The 13,031-nt window shown below is 46.0% G+C and overlaps 1 protein-coding gene across 7 annotated transcripts in view; it reads left to right on the top strand.

Moving 5' to 3' along the window:
- The window catches only part of LOC123985650 (eukaryotic translation initiation factor 4 gamma 1-like), a 41,721-nt gene that overhangs the window by 25,761 nt on the left and 2,929 nt on the right, over positions 1–13,031 (top strand). For all 7 annotated transcript variants that reach the window (XM_046073379.1, XM_046073381.1, XM_046073380.1 and 4 more), the window contains 18 exons: positions 151–1,185; positions 1,292–1,380; positions 1,569–1,767; positions 2,391–2,650; positions 2,760–3,170; positions 4,583–4,729; positions 4,878–5,114; positions 5,251–5,355; positions 7,284–7,574; positions 7,781–7,892; positions 7,990–8,104; positions 8,248–8,531; positions 8,739–8,866; positions 9,078–9,250; positions 9,691–9,816; positions 9,942–10,023; positions 10,267–10,365; positions 10,720–10,854. In XM_046073379.1, the coding sequence (XP_045929335.1) occupies positions 151–1,185; positions 1,292–1,380; positions 1,569–1,767; positions 2,391–2,650; positions 2,760–3,170; positions 4,583–4,729; positions 4,878–5,114; positions 5,251–5,355; positions 7,284–7,574; positions 7,781–7,892; positions 7,990–8,104; positions 8,248–8,531; positions 8,739–8,866; positions 9,078–9,250; positions 9,691–9,816; positions 9,942–10,023; positions 10,267–10,365; positions 10,720–10,854 (4,028 nt within the window). The remainder of the gene's footprint in view (positions 1–150; positions 1,186–1,291; positions 1,381–1,568; positions 1,768–2,390; positions 2,651–2,759; positions 3,171–4,582; positions 4,730–4,877; positions 5,115–5,250; positions 5,356–7,283; positions 7,575–7,780; positions 7,893–7,989; positions 8,105–8,247; positions 8,532–8,738; positions 8,867–9,077; positions 9,251–9,690; positions 9,817–9,941; positions 10,024–10,266; positions 10,366–10,719; positions 10,855–13,031) is intronic.

The following is a 13,031-nucleotide window of genomic DNA, read 5'->3' as shown; positions in this document are numbered from 1 at the left end:
GGATCTATAAATACTGTTGTTGTTGTGGTGGTCCCCACACCGAGGGCAGGAATTGTGGATTATGAAAACATAATTGTGATGATGAACGGAACAGAGAAGTAATTATGATACATTTCAGAAGTCTAACAAAATGTTTTCCTGACCCTCCAGATGAAAGAGGGAAACCTACCCCTCCTCCTCTGTCAAAGACCCCTGAACTTGTTATAGGTGACCCCATCCCCACTGAGGCTACATCCCCAGACACGAACACTAAGCCCCCTTCACCCCCTCTACTATCAGAAGCAGAGGACCCCTCTCTCGACACTATTTCTACACTTGCTCCCAGCGCTGCTGTTGCAGATGTGATGGATGCTCCTCCACCTCCCAGGGAACGCACCCCAACCCCCCAATCAGCTCCTGAGGTTCCTGCCTACCCTGCGCCCCTCCCTGACCCTGTCCCCACCTCCGCTGCACAAGACAAAACAGACAAGAAAGACACAGAGGCAAAGGAGGAGGTCATGGTAGAGGAGGAGGCTAAAGCTGAAGAGGAAGCTGCCTCTCTTGACACACCCTTTGCACCTTCTTCCACCATTAACGGTGTCGCAAAGGTGGAGCCAGAAAGGCTTTCCGTCATGTTGCCACCCAGTCCCCTCGAGGCCCCCTTGGAGTCTCCCATTGCACAGCCTGAGGAACTCCGCCTCCCCAATGGCCTGCCGCTGCCAGCCCCTCAAGACCCCGAGGTGCCCGCTGTCAGTACAGCAGAGCGAGACGACAGCCCCATCGCTGAGCCTGACGACAGCCCCATCGCCGAACCTGTCACCAGCCAGCAGCCTGTCATACAGACCTCCACAACCATCACTCGGGCAGCACCTACACCCGTTGACCAAGCCACACCTGCACCTGTCGACCAGCCTGCACCTGCACCCGCAGTCCAGGAGATTCCTGCTGATCCAATCGTCCAGGCAGCTCCCGCCCCGCCTGAGGTCAAAGAAACGGTTCCTCCAGTCACCCTGGACGTCAAAGAAGATTCCCCAGTGCCACAGTCCGCTGCCAAGGAAGAGAAGCCATCTCCTGCAGAGGCGGTTTCCAAAGCTGACAGCACCCCAGAAACTGTGCCCACTCCTCCCCCTCCCACAGCAGAGGAGAGGGAGGACACTCCTCCTCCCCAGACGGTCATCCCTACCCTTGTAGAAACTACTATGCATGGTCAGTGAATTACAACATTCAAAAATATTTGATAGTTTAGAATTATAATCTCCATCAGTAGAAATGTCAAGTATGTTGTGAGGCTGATTTGTCTTCCTTCCTGTAGCTGCTGTGTCTGTGCCAAAGAAAAAGAGGAAGATGAAAGATCTGAACAAAAAGGAGGCAGTGGGAGACCTCCTGGATGCCTTTAAAGAGGTGTGTGTGCAGTAATGCATTTATTCATTCATTTCCACGCTTTTCCAACCTGTTTTTATGAGCCTGCAGTTACTTCAAACCTGTTGAAGCTGGCGAAAAGATTTAATCTTTAACTCAAGTGTATAATAAATTTGAACTGTCCTATTGCTGTCTCAACTGCCCTAACCCCTCTCCCATCTTTAAACTAGGAGAAGGTAGTTGCTCCACCAGAGCCCGAGCCAGCCCCTGCCCCAGTACTAGAGACCCAGCCCCCTGCTGCTTCCCCTCCTGCCGCAGAAGAGGCAGACCTGACCTGGGAGGACAAGGAGGACAAGCTAGACGCTGAGAACATTCAGCCAGATCCTCCTGAGCCGACCACCACTGACAAGAAGTACCAGTACAAAGAGGGTGGGTCGCTGAACCTTGATACCTTTCAGTGGCTTATACTGTCAGTTCAGTGTGTGAGCGATGATGTTTTAACACTTGCATTCTGGAGCGGAGTCAGTTGACTATGTTTTTGCCTGCTTTGTTGAAATTTAGGGAGTGGCATTTTACCTGATTGATAGTGTCATAGTGTTCAGCGAAAAAAGGATATTATGTGGGAGCGACGCAAAACAAGTCTCACCAAGCTTTGATTTTTAAAGTGTAGGTCATGACGCTTTGCCTTGTTGCAGCTTTTTTTCTGTTGTATGTGAATGTGACAAAAAAAACTGTAGCAAGTCAAACATGTGCTTTAAAAGTCAAAACATACAAATAATTTCAGCAGCTTTATTTGAGATTGTCCCTCATTAAACACTACCTTTTTAAATGTATCCACAGACCACATTTACTGTACCTATTCATCCTTTTATTAATTAATTCATTTACTAGCCTATCTGCCACCTTGTGGACATTATGGGGCAAAACCATATCTACAGATATACTGATGGAGGATAATGACACTGCATCCCAGTTTCATTATGAGTAGATGCTGAGGGAAATAGAACTAACTAAATGTCTTCAATAAAAGAACATTCTGGTTTCTCTTTCAGAACAATGGAAGCCAATCAACCCAGAGGAGAAGAAGCAATATGACAGAGAGTTTCTTCTGGGTTTCCAGTTCATCTCAGCCAGCATGAACAAGCCTGAGGGTCTACCAGCCATCAGTGATGTTGTCCTAGACAAGGCTAATAAGACCCCTCTGCGTCAGCTGGACCCCAGTCGTCTACCAGGAATGAACTGCGGCCCTGACTTCACACCCTCCTTCGCCAACCTTGGCAGGCCTGGCATGGGAGGAGGAACCAGAGGACCAGTAAGTTTACATTTTCTCGATGATGGTGATCCAAGAGCTCTGCATTTGGAGGTTCATAGACCATGAATGAAATACCGTCTTTGTCCCTTCCTCCCGTCTCTCCTCCCAGCCTCCAGGTATGGGTATCGGAGTTGGCGGTCCACGCCGCTCTCAGCAGATCCAGAGGAAAGAGCCGAGGAAAATCATCACCAGCATGTCGCTTGGTGAGGACATTCAGCTGAACAAGGCAGAGAAGGCTTGGAAACCTTCAGCGAAGAAAGCCGTTCGCAGCCGCCCAGGAGATGAGCCTGAGGAGAACGACTCAGAGCTGATGAAGACACAGGAGCTGTTTAAACGGGTTCGCAGCATCCTCAACAAACTGACCCCCCAAAAGTTTCAACAGCTAATGAAACAAGTGACGGATCTGACTATTGACACCGAGGAGAGATTGAAAGGAGTCATAGATCTTACCTTTGAAAAGGCCATCTCCGAGCCAGACTTTTCTGTGGCCTACGCCAACATGTGCCGCTGCCTTATGGGGGTAAGTGGTGCCACGCACAATATAGAAATGTGTTACTCTAGGACTGTTGTGGATTAAGTGTTCACTTGTGTGTTTCTGCAGAGAGCTCAGAGGTGTGACTGCTTTTTAAAAGTGTGTTAAATGATCACTTAGTACATTTCATGTCTCATACAAAAGGCATTAAAACAATACATTCACACAAGCCAAGTATTTTTTATTTACATAATACATAATTAATCTCTTTAAAGTAAAGCCTGAAATGCTTCCATTAAAGAGGCCATATTATGCTTTTTGGCTTTTTCCCTCTCCTTTATTTAGTTATTGGCCTTTTTTGGTGCATGTAACAGGTTTGCAAAGGGAAAAAGCTCCAAGTCCAATCCAAAGGGAGTTCCCATCTCCCACAGAAAACTCTGCTCTGAACTGCCTGAAAACAGCTCGTTTGTAGTCCAGCCGTTTCCCTTTCATCCTTGTGACGACACCGCAAAATGCACGTCATAATGCTCGCCAAGCGGCTAGTCCGACCGACACGCCCTGGAAAACACTGGTGGAAGAACACTGAGCAGCAGCACACAGTGACAAGACGCCCGCCTGCTGTCTCTCCTCTCCCTTCCAAACACTAGCTAGGATGAAAGATACTTTTGTTACGAATTAATAACTCTCCACTCTGAAACTCCTGCTCCAGTCTATTTTTATAAGCTTGTTGACCTGCTTCTCACGGCCCGCCCTGCTCTGCTTCTGATCTAGTAGTCGCATTTGCAACTCCCAACAAAGATCTTGTAGAGATAAGATGTGTCACTCCATAGGTAAAACGCCTTCAACACACAGGGTGAAAGGAGGAGCTGCAGCAATGTGCAGTATGACAAAAATATGGTGTTTTTTGAAAATGAAACCATGTAAACCTGTTCTGGTACAACCTCTAATTAAGATTTTGAACCTGAAAGTGAACATTATATGACCTCTTTAATGCAGAATATAAATCCCAAATTAGGGTCGTTTGTCCAAATGTGTTTTCAAGTGCAGATAATTTATTTAATTACATATTCACTTAAACACTCACATACTCACACTCTGCTGTCAAGCTTTTGAAAGTGGTCAGAATGATTTTCTTTGACTGAGGGGGGTCGTCATCTGTGTTATTCATATTGACCAAAAATCATTTAAATGGGGGGGGGGGTTGTTTAATTAAGAACCATTTGGAAATGAAGTTTCGAGTACTTCTAGAAAAAATAGTCAACCAGGCTAAATGCAAGAATTTGAAGTGTTGCAGTGATGTGGTAACTGTGGCAGTCCCAGTTTACAGTTTTCTCTACCAGGCTCTGGCCACTAACCTAAGGGATGGAATTGAGGAACAGTGGAGCGACTTGGACTACATAACCCTACAGTCTGTCTTTTCCTGCTCTTTTTTGATCGACTTTTTCTTCTACTCTTTTCAGCTTAAAGTCGAAACACCAGATAAGTCAGTAGGCCATGTGAATTTCCGCAAGCTGCTGCTAAATCGATGCCAGAAGGAGTTTGAAAAAGATAAAGATGACGACGTGATCTTTGAGAAGAAGCAGAAAGAGCTGGATGCTTCCTCAGTGGTATAGTACTTCGACATAAAATACGGGTTGGGGAGGGTCTTCATTTACACACAAAAGAAGTCATGTTGATATTATGCAAAGTTTTTTTTTTTTTTCACACAGCTAACCATCACTCCTCAACAATTTCCTTTTTTTTTTTCTCTGGCAGGAGGAGGAGAAGCAGCGGCTCACTGAGGAGCTACAAGACTCTAAAGACAAGGCCAGGAGACGCTCACTGGGCAACATTAAGTTCATTGGTGAGCTGTTCAAGCTTAAAATGCTCACAGAGGTCATCATGCATGACTGCATTGTAAAGCTGCTCAAAAACCATGACGAGGAGTCCCTGGAGTGCCTGTGTAGACTTTTGTCCACCATCGGCAAGGACCTAGACTTTGAGAAGGCCAAGGTACAACACGAGCATACACAGTTAGATAGTGTGATGAAGAGGAGTGCACACATACATATGCACGCTGATAAAAAGTTCTAATGTTGCAACTGCAGCGTATGAGATAACCTCACCAAACTGTTGTGGTCATCCTCAGCCTCGTATGGACCAGTACTTCAATCAGATGGAGAAAATAATAAAGGAGAGGAAGACCACCTCCAGGATCCGCTTCATGTTGCAGGATGTGCTGGACCTTCGACGGGTAAAGAATAAACACAGCACAAACACCTAAACAGTACACACACATGCTACTTTGCTTGAAATACTTGAAATAACTGACAGTGGACCACAGCTTCCACTGCCAAGCCTTGTAAAAATATCTCTGGTCACACATCCAGTATGTTGTTAAACCTGACCTTCATTGGCATCTGCGCCTGAGGCCAAAAGTGAACGTTTGTTGAGTTTCCTGGGAAGTGATGGAAAGTACAGCATTTTAAGTGGGGGATAAGTGGTGTCACAGACCTCCTCCTCTGTTAAGAGACTGCTTCTCGACCCTGGTGTAGACGGCTTCCTTGACACCTCTTTCAAACCATCCATCTTCTCTGTCTAAAATGTGCACCTGGTGGTCCTCAAACGAGTGTCCTCTGTCCTTCAGATGTAGGTAAACTGCTCAGTCTTGACCTGAGGAGTTGGCCCTTCTGTGCTGAGTCATGCGTTTGTGTAGTGGTTGTTTAGTTTCCCCAATGTACAGGTCTGTGCATTCCTCACTGCACTGGACCACATACACTAGATTGCTTTTCTTGTGTTTCACCAGTATATGTCTTAGTGTGTTCTTGGGCTAGAAAAATACAGAGATGTGGTGTTTGTTGAAAATCCTCTGTGATACTCCAGACGCGTATGGAATCACAATGTTGTTGCGTTTGAACTTCTTTTCCTCCTCCCCCGTAGTGTCTGTTTTTGCTGGATCTTGTGGCCGTTTTCACAAAAGTCCATTTAGGGTATCCACAGGCTGTAAGTGCCCCCTTCAGGTGGTTATTTTACTTTGCTTGTGCTTGGGCACTTGGTGGTATGTTGTCCGCTCTGTGGTGCAGTGTTCTCATGACCCCTAGCTTATGCTCCAGTGGGTGGTGGGAATCAAAAAGTAAGTATTGGTCTGTGTGTGTAAATGTGCTATAGAAATAAAATTGACATTGATGTTACTGTCCACGGAGTTGATGTTTTGCGGTGCTGTTCCTCTGAAGGAGTTGAGGGCTTTTCTCTCCACTTTGTCAATGCAAATGTTGACCACAATAGGGGATACTGGTGAGCCCATGGTACAGCTATGCTTCTGTCTGTAGAATCCATGCTTTCATCTGGGCCTAGTTTCAGTCCTCAAATTTTGTTCACAGACCCTACAGAGGTTAAATAGCTGAGTTTTCCTACCTCTCAGATGAGGGACAAAACATCTTCAAGTATCTTCAACCAATCTGAGGTTGCCCTTGATTTTAACCTTCCTTGGATATGCAGTGATTAAATGTCACACGTTGCTGACTGTGTGTGGTGGTATGTGCAGCCCCAGAGACGCTCACGCTGGTTCTCCAGCCCTGGGAGGTGTGAGTCTCGTGTCCACTCTTAAATGCTCTTTAACAGAGCCTCTTTCTGCCATTGGCCTAAACAACAAACCGTTCAACACAAACTTGTCTTCCAGTAGCACATAATTTTAGTTCTTTGTTTTTAACCAGTTCAAGAAAAATATTATCTAGTATTGTTCATTTGTATGCGTCTCATGGTCATTTCTAGTACATTTGTTTTTGTGATATTATTATAGAGCCAGTTTATTTTAGTGTTGTTGGAGCTTATTTCTCTGGAGGAATGCTGCAGTCCTGTAGTTAAACCCAGTCCCGCCCCCACAGTGTTACAAAACCTGCTATCTTCAGTGTTTTACAAGCCAGATCAGCTACTCTTAGTCAGCATATTGGCCTAATTTCACTGTGAAACAAACTATTTATTTCCTTTCTAGGCAAAGGCTAAAAAGAAGTGTTACAAGCCACTAGGTTGTTGATCCCTTTCAATTCTAGTCTCTCCAAACACTACTGTCATAATATGTATCCAGTGTCTGCATTAATACTCCTAGATGCCTTATTACCATTTATTACCAGTCAAAATGAGAAATACTTTTGTACTCACAATTTCCCCCGCACCCCATCTTAGAACAACTGGGTTCCCCGGCGAGGCGACCAGGGCCCCAAGACCATCGACCAGATCCACAAAGAGGCTGAGCTGGAGGAACACCGGGAACACATGAAGGTGCAGCAAGCCCTTGTCTCCAAGAAGGAGTCGGGTAGCGGCCCTGGTGGCAGAATGGGTGGAGGAGGACCCGGGGGTCGTGGGGGCCTTCACAGCCAAGGCCGTGGTGCTCCCCAGGATGAGGGCTGGAACACAGTGCCCATCTCTACCAAGAACCGACCCATTGACACCTCTCGCCTTAGCAAAATTACTAAGGTAGGAGAGAACGGCGACTATGAAGCTATGAAGTTTCATGGTGTGCCGGTTTTCACTTACTCACACCATTTCTGTCTCACTCACAGACAGACTTGACACATTTTCATCTCTTTACCTGAAATAGGACACATGAGAGATATCTTTTTAAAATTCCATCAGTGTTGTATCTTGTTTGTAGTGTTTTTAACAAGTGTCTCTTCTTTCAGACTCCAATTCTTGACTTCAACAATCAGTTGCTTGCCCCAGGAGGTAAAGGCACATGGGGGAGCTGGGGTAAGGGCAGCAGCGGTGGCACCAGCGCCAAACCTGCAGATTCTGGTAGGTTTCCCAGACCTATGCGTTGATATGTGTAGAACATGTTCTTGAGTACATCAGAGCTGAAACTCAATATGTGCTGTGTGTTTTTCGTCCCTAGGACCAGAGTCAGGCGGCCGTCCAACCACCAGCACTCTGAACAGGTTCTCAGCCTTACAGCAGGCTTCGTCCTCCTCAGGCTCCTCACAGGACTCAGACAGACGAGTTCCTCAGAGGTGAGGAACAGGACACAATTACCAAAGCCAACAGTGTATTCAGACAGAAGCTTCCACCAACAGATGCACTGTGGGACCCTGCAGAGTTTGCATTTGTCTGTGTTAACTTTCCCTGACTCATCTCTCCCTCTGTCCTTCTCCAGAAACAGCTCGAGTCGGGAACGCGGCGATCGCTTCGACCGCTCTGAGCGCGGCAGCGACAGATTTGACCGGCGGGACGACAGGCAGGTCGACCGGCGGGACGACCGGCGGGACGACCGTGATCGAAACCGGCTGCAGGTCACCAAGCGCAGCTTCAGCCGGGAGAATGAAGAGCGGAGCCGGGAGAGAGAGCAGCGTGGGTCGGCCGATCCTGTCCGCCGAGTAGCGAGCATGACCGACGACAGAGACAGAGGCAGCAGGGAGAGAGCCAGGAGCAAAGAGAACGGTAGGTGGCAATTGTATATTTTAAACCTTAATTTGGAAAACTGAGAATTTGCTACCATGGTAGGAATATAATTGTCTGGGAGCATCAAACAACCGCATTTTTAAATTTTGGTGGGCTTCACCTAAAAAGAATGGGTAATATTTATAACATAAATTCAGATTATTTGAATAGAATTTTTTTGTTCTTTTTCGTTTTGTGCGTGAATAGCGATGCGGGAGACAGCTGCTACCCCTCCACCTGCCCAGACCCCCACCAAGCCTGCCTTGACGGAGGAAGAGCTGAACAAGAAGTCCACGGCCATCATCGAAGAGTACCTCCACATCAACGACATGAAGGTACACACTGACATGCATATGAAAATGAAAAGAAAGCATACTTCCCTTACAACGGAGCACGTTCTGTACAGTCTTGTGCTCTGCAGAGAAAAATAGCATTTTGTTTTGGCATTTTTTTAGTTAACGCTTTCCTCACTAATAAGCACTAACAGCCATTTCGTGTTGCACCCTGAACACTTTCAACAACCTGTACGCCCTTCTGTCCCAACAGGAGGCTCTGCAGTGTGTGCAGGAGATGAACAGCACTCAGCTGCTGTTTGTGTTTGTACGAAACGGGCTGGAGTCGACGCTGGAGCGCAGCACCATCGCCAGGGAGCACATGGGCATGCTGCTGCACCAGCTCATTAAGACCGGCATCCTCCCAACAGAGCATTACTATAAAGGGTCAGTACGGAGCCGCTGAGAGGTGGCAGAGTCGGAGAAGTAATGTTGTACGTGTGTGAAACACGTCTTGAGTTTGACAGAAATTAATAGCTATAAAAGATTACATGCAATAAATGCATAAATCCAAGTGTCTTCTGTGAGGTGTATTATAGCAGAGGTGGAAATCGTGACTCGAACAGTTTATAACAGCAGGATTTAAAACTGCCTTTAGCAAGTAAATTAGTCTCTCAAAAGTAATTTTTTGAAGCAGTTGATTTAATTGAGAAATCTTTAAACAACGGTTCTTAGCCAAAAAACAAATTTAGTTTCCATGTTTGTGTCAGTGTGGTGCCATATTGCTCAGTTTCCCCATCTGTTGCATCATTCTGAACTTGTTTTTAATCTTGAAGTCTTGAATAAACTTTAAAATGTGTGCACTCCACGTGTTTGTGTTTCTTCAGGCTTCAGGAAATCCTGGAGGTGGCTGACGACATGGCAATAGACATCCCCCACATCTGGCTGTACCTGGCAGAACTGATCACTCCCATGCTCCATGAGGGAGGCATCCCCATGGGAGAACTTTTTAGGTTAGTCCCAGGCCTGGCCCCTCAACATGTTAGAAAGGGAAATCTGCAAAAGAAGAGAACTTTCGGCTTGTGTTTGATATTTGTTAGGTTGATGTCTAATCTGTGTTGACCTTTTATCCCTCCAGGGAGATTTCAAAGCCTTTGATCCCTCAGGGCAAAGCAGGAGTCCTGCTGGTTCAGATCCTCTCTCTGCTCTGTAAAGAAATGGTGAGAACAAATACAATCCTTAAACTATATTACATTATATCGAATCGTTTATTCTTCTAAGGGTATTTGAATATTTTTAAAAACTGATTATGTTTTTAATTCAGTTCCTCTGGCTAATATTTTATGACACTAAGCAAATATGCTTCAGTTGAATCATTTCATATGGCCATGATGAATGTTAGCCACAGTGTGATCAGTGAGCGTGTCAATCAGTCTACAACCAATCTGTATCTCCTTCATTAGAGCCATAAAAAAGTAGGCACAATGTGGAGGGAGGCTGGCCTCGGGTGGACAGACTTCCTCCCTGAGGACGAAGACGTCAACAAGTTTGTAACAGAACAGGTGAGAGGTCACTCACTAGCTTCATCATCATCCTCAACTGAGGAAATTTGCTATAATATTAAACCGTTGTTGATCATCTGTTATATTAGAGGCCTATGGTATAGTAATGAGACTGTACTCTAGTATTAAAGTGCAACATTAGAACAATGTAAGCTCCAGTTCCTGTATTACACAAATTACAATAAACCAAAGTTCAGCAGTGTAAAGGTCAGAACTGTAGTCCTTTTTATTTATATTTCTGTGGCGAAAACTGTTGAATTTGAGTTCAGGCTCTGAATGAGAAGTGGAGTGAGTAGAGGTAACATGAGGAGTATGTTGAAAAGAGCCTGTTCCTGTCTCCATGGTGTTAACTAGGATGTGGAGTTCACTCTGGGGGATGAGTCGGAGAAGAGCAAAAAGGTGGAGCTTAGCTCTGCAGAGCTGACCAAACAGCTGGACAGACTGATCCAGGATAAGGTCGACAACCAGAGGGTCTTTGACTGGGTTGAGGTTTGTATTCCTGCTTGTGTGTAATTTATAGTATTATTATTTTTAGTAACATCAGCCGTACTAATTTGAGGGTTTTCTTAAAACTACACTGAGGAGTACTGTGCTATTTAGACACAAAAATAAGACCATATCTGACTGAAATGTACCTATTTGCGAGGGAACAACTTGTTTTATTAGAGCAGACCTGCTGCATGACGGCACGTGACACATTTATGTTTTAAGACTTTTAAAGGGATAGTTTGTTTTTTGGTGGTTGTTTTTTTTTTTTTGAAGCGCTGCTGTATGAGGTACTTATCCAATGTCAGTGTATTACATGCATAGACCTGTAGATGGCTGTGTGTCCCCAGTTTGGAGAAGAGAAGCAGAGAGTTGTGCCTGCAGAGAAGCTAAGCAACGTACTGCTGTGGACAGGGTCCGCAGAAAAATGTATTTCAGTCATTTAAAATAAGGCCCACCAAAAACAGATCAATATCAGTTCAAGTGTATACTATCTTTAGAATATTTCAGCATTACATACAGCCATTTTATTCGGAATTACATTTTCTCAACGGTAGAACTTCCATATTCCTACACATAAGTGCAACATAACACCGCCAGAGATCAGCTTTTTGGCTCAGAAAGTGCTGATGCAGGATGATTAACTCGAAGTTTGGACATTCCAGGTTTCAACATTCTTTTCTTTTTGTTTCCTACTAATGAAGCTGTTCAGATTGCCTCCAGTTTTCTGCATGTGTGTCTATATACACTGCTCAAAAAAATAAAGGGAACACTAAAATTAACACATCCTAGATCTGAATGAATGAAATAATCTCATTAAATACTCCTTTCTTTGTGCTGACAACAAAATCACACATAAATTATGAATGGAAATCAAATTTATCAACCCATGGAGGTCTGGATTTGGAGTCACACTCAAAATCAAAGTGGAAAACCACACTACAGGCCGATCCAACTTTGATGTAATGTCCTTAAAACAAATCAAAATGAGGCTCAGTAGTGTGTGTGGCCTCCACGTGTCTGTATGACCTCCCTACAACGCCTGGGCATGGTCCTGAAGAGGTGGCGGATGGTCTCCTGAGGGATCTCCTCCCAGACCTGGACTAAAGCATCCGCCAACTCCTGGACAGTCTGTGGTGCAACGTGGCGTTGGTGGATGGAGCGAGACATGATGTCCCAGATGTGCTCAGTTGGATTCAGGTCTGGGGAACGGGCGGGCCAGTCCATAGCATCAATGCCTTCCTCTTGTAGGAACTGCTGACACACTCCAGCCACATGAAGTCTAGAATTGTGTTGCATTAGGAGGAACCCAGGGCCAACCGCACCAGCATATGGTCTCACAAGGGGTCTGAGGATCTCATCTCGGTACCTAACGGCAGTCAGGCTTCCTCTGGCGAGCACATGGAGGGCTGTGTGGCCCCCCAAAGAAATGCCACCCCACACCATTACTGACCCACCGCCAAACCGGTCATGCTGGGGGATGTTGCAGGCAGCAGAACGTTCTCCACGGCGTCTCCAGACTCTGTCACGTCTGTCACATGTGCTCAGTGTGAACCTGCTTTCATTTGTGAAGAGCACAGGGCGCCAGTGGCGAATTTTCTCTGGCAAATGCCAAACGTCCTGCACGGTGTTGGGCTGTGAGCACAACCCCCACCTGTGGATGTCGGGCCCTCATACCACCCTCATGGAGTCTCTTTCTGACTGTTTGAGCAGACACATGCATATTTGTGGCCTGCTGGAGGTCATTTTGCAGGGCTCTGGCAGTGCTCCTCCTGCTCCTCCTTGCACAAAGGCGGAGGTAGCGGTCCTGCTGCTGGGTTGTTGCCCTCCTACGGCCTCCTCCACGTCTCCTGATGTACTGGCCTGTCTCCTGGTAGCGCCTCCGTGCTCTGGACACTACGCTGACAGACACAACAAACCTTCTTGCCAGAGCTCGCATTGATGTGCCATCCTGGATGAGCTGCACTACCTGAGCCACTTGTGTGTGTTGTAGACGCCGTCTCATGCTACCACTAGAGCGAAAGCAACGCCAGCGTTCAGACGTCACCAAAACATCAGCCAGGAAGCATAGGAACTGAGAAGTGGTCTGTGGTCACCACCTGCAGAACCACTCCTTTATTGGGGGTGTCTTGCTAATTGCCTATAATTTCCACCTGTTGTCTATTCCATTTGCACAACAG

This window comes from Micropterus dolomieu, linkage group LG17, assembly GCF_021292245.1.
Source record: "Micropterus dolomieu isolate WLL.071019.BEF.003 ecotype Adirondacks linkage group LG17, ASM2129224v1, whole genome shotgun sequence".
Taxonomy (NCBI): domain Eukaryota; kingdom Metazoa; phylum Chordata; class Actinopteri; order Centrarchiformes; family Centrarchidae; genus Micropterus; species Micropterus dolomieu.
Note: the sequence above shows the minus strand (reverse complement) of the source record. Positions and strands in the feature narration are given on the sequence as shown.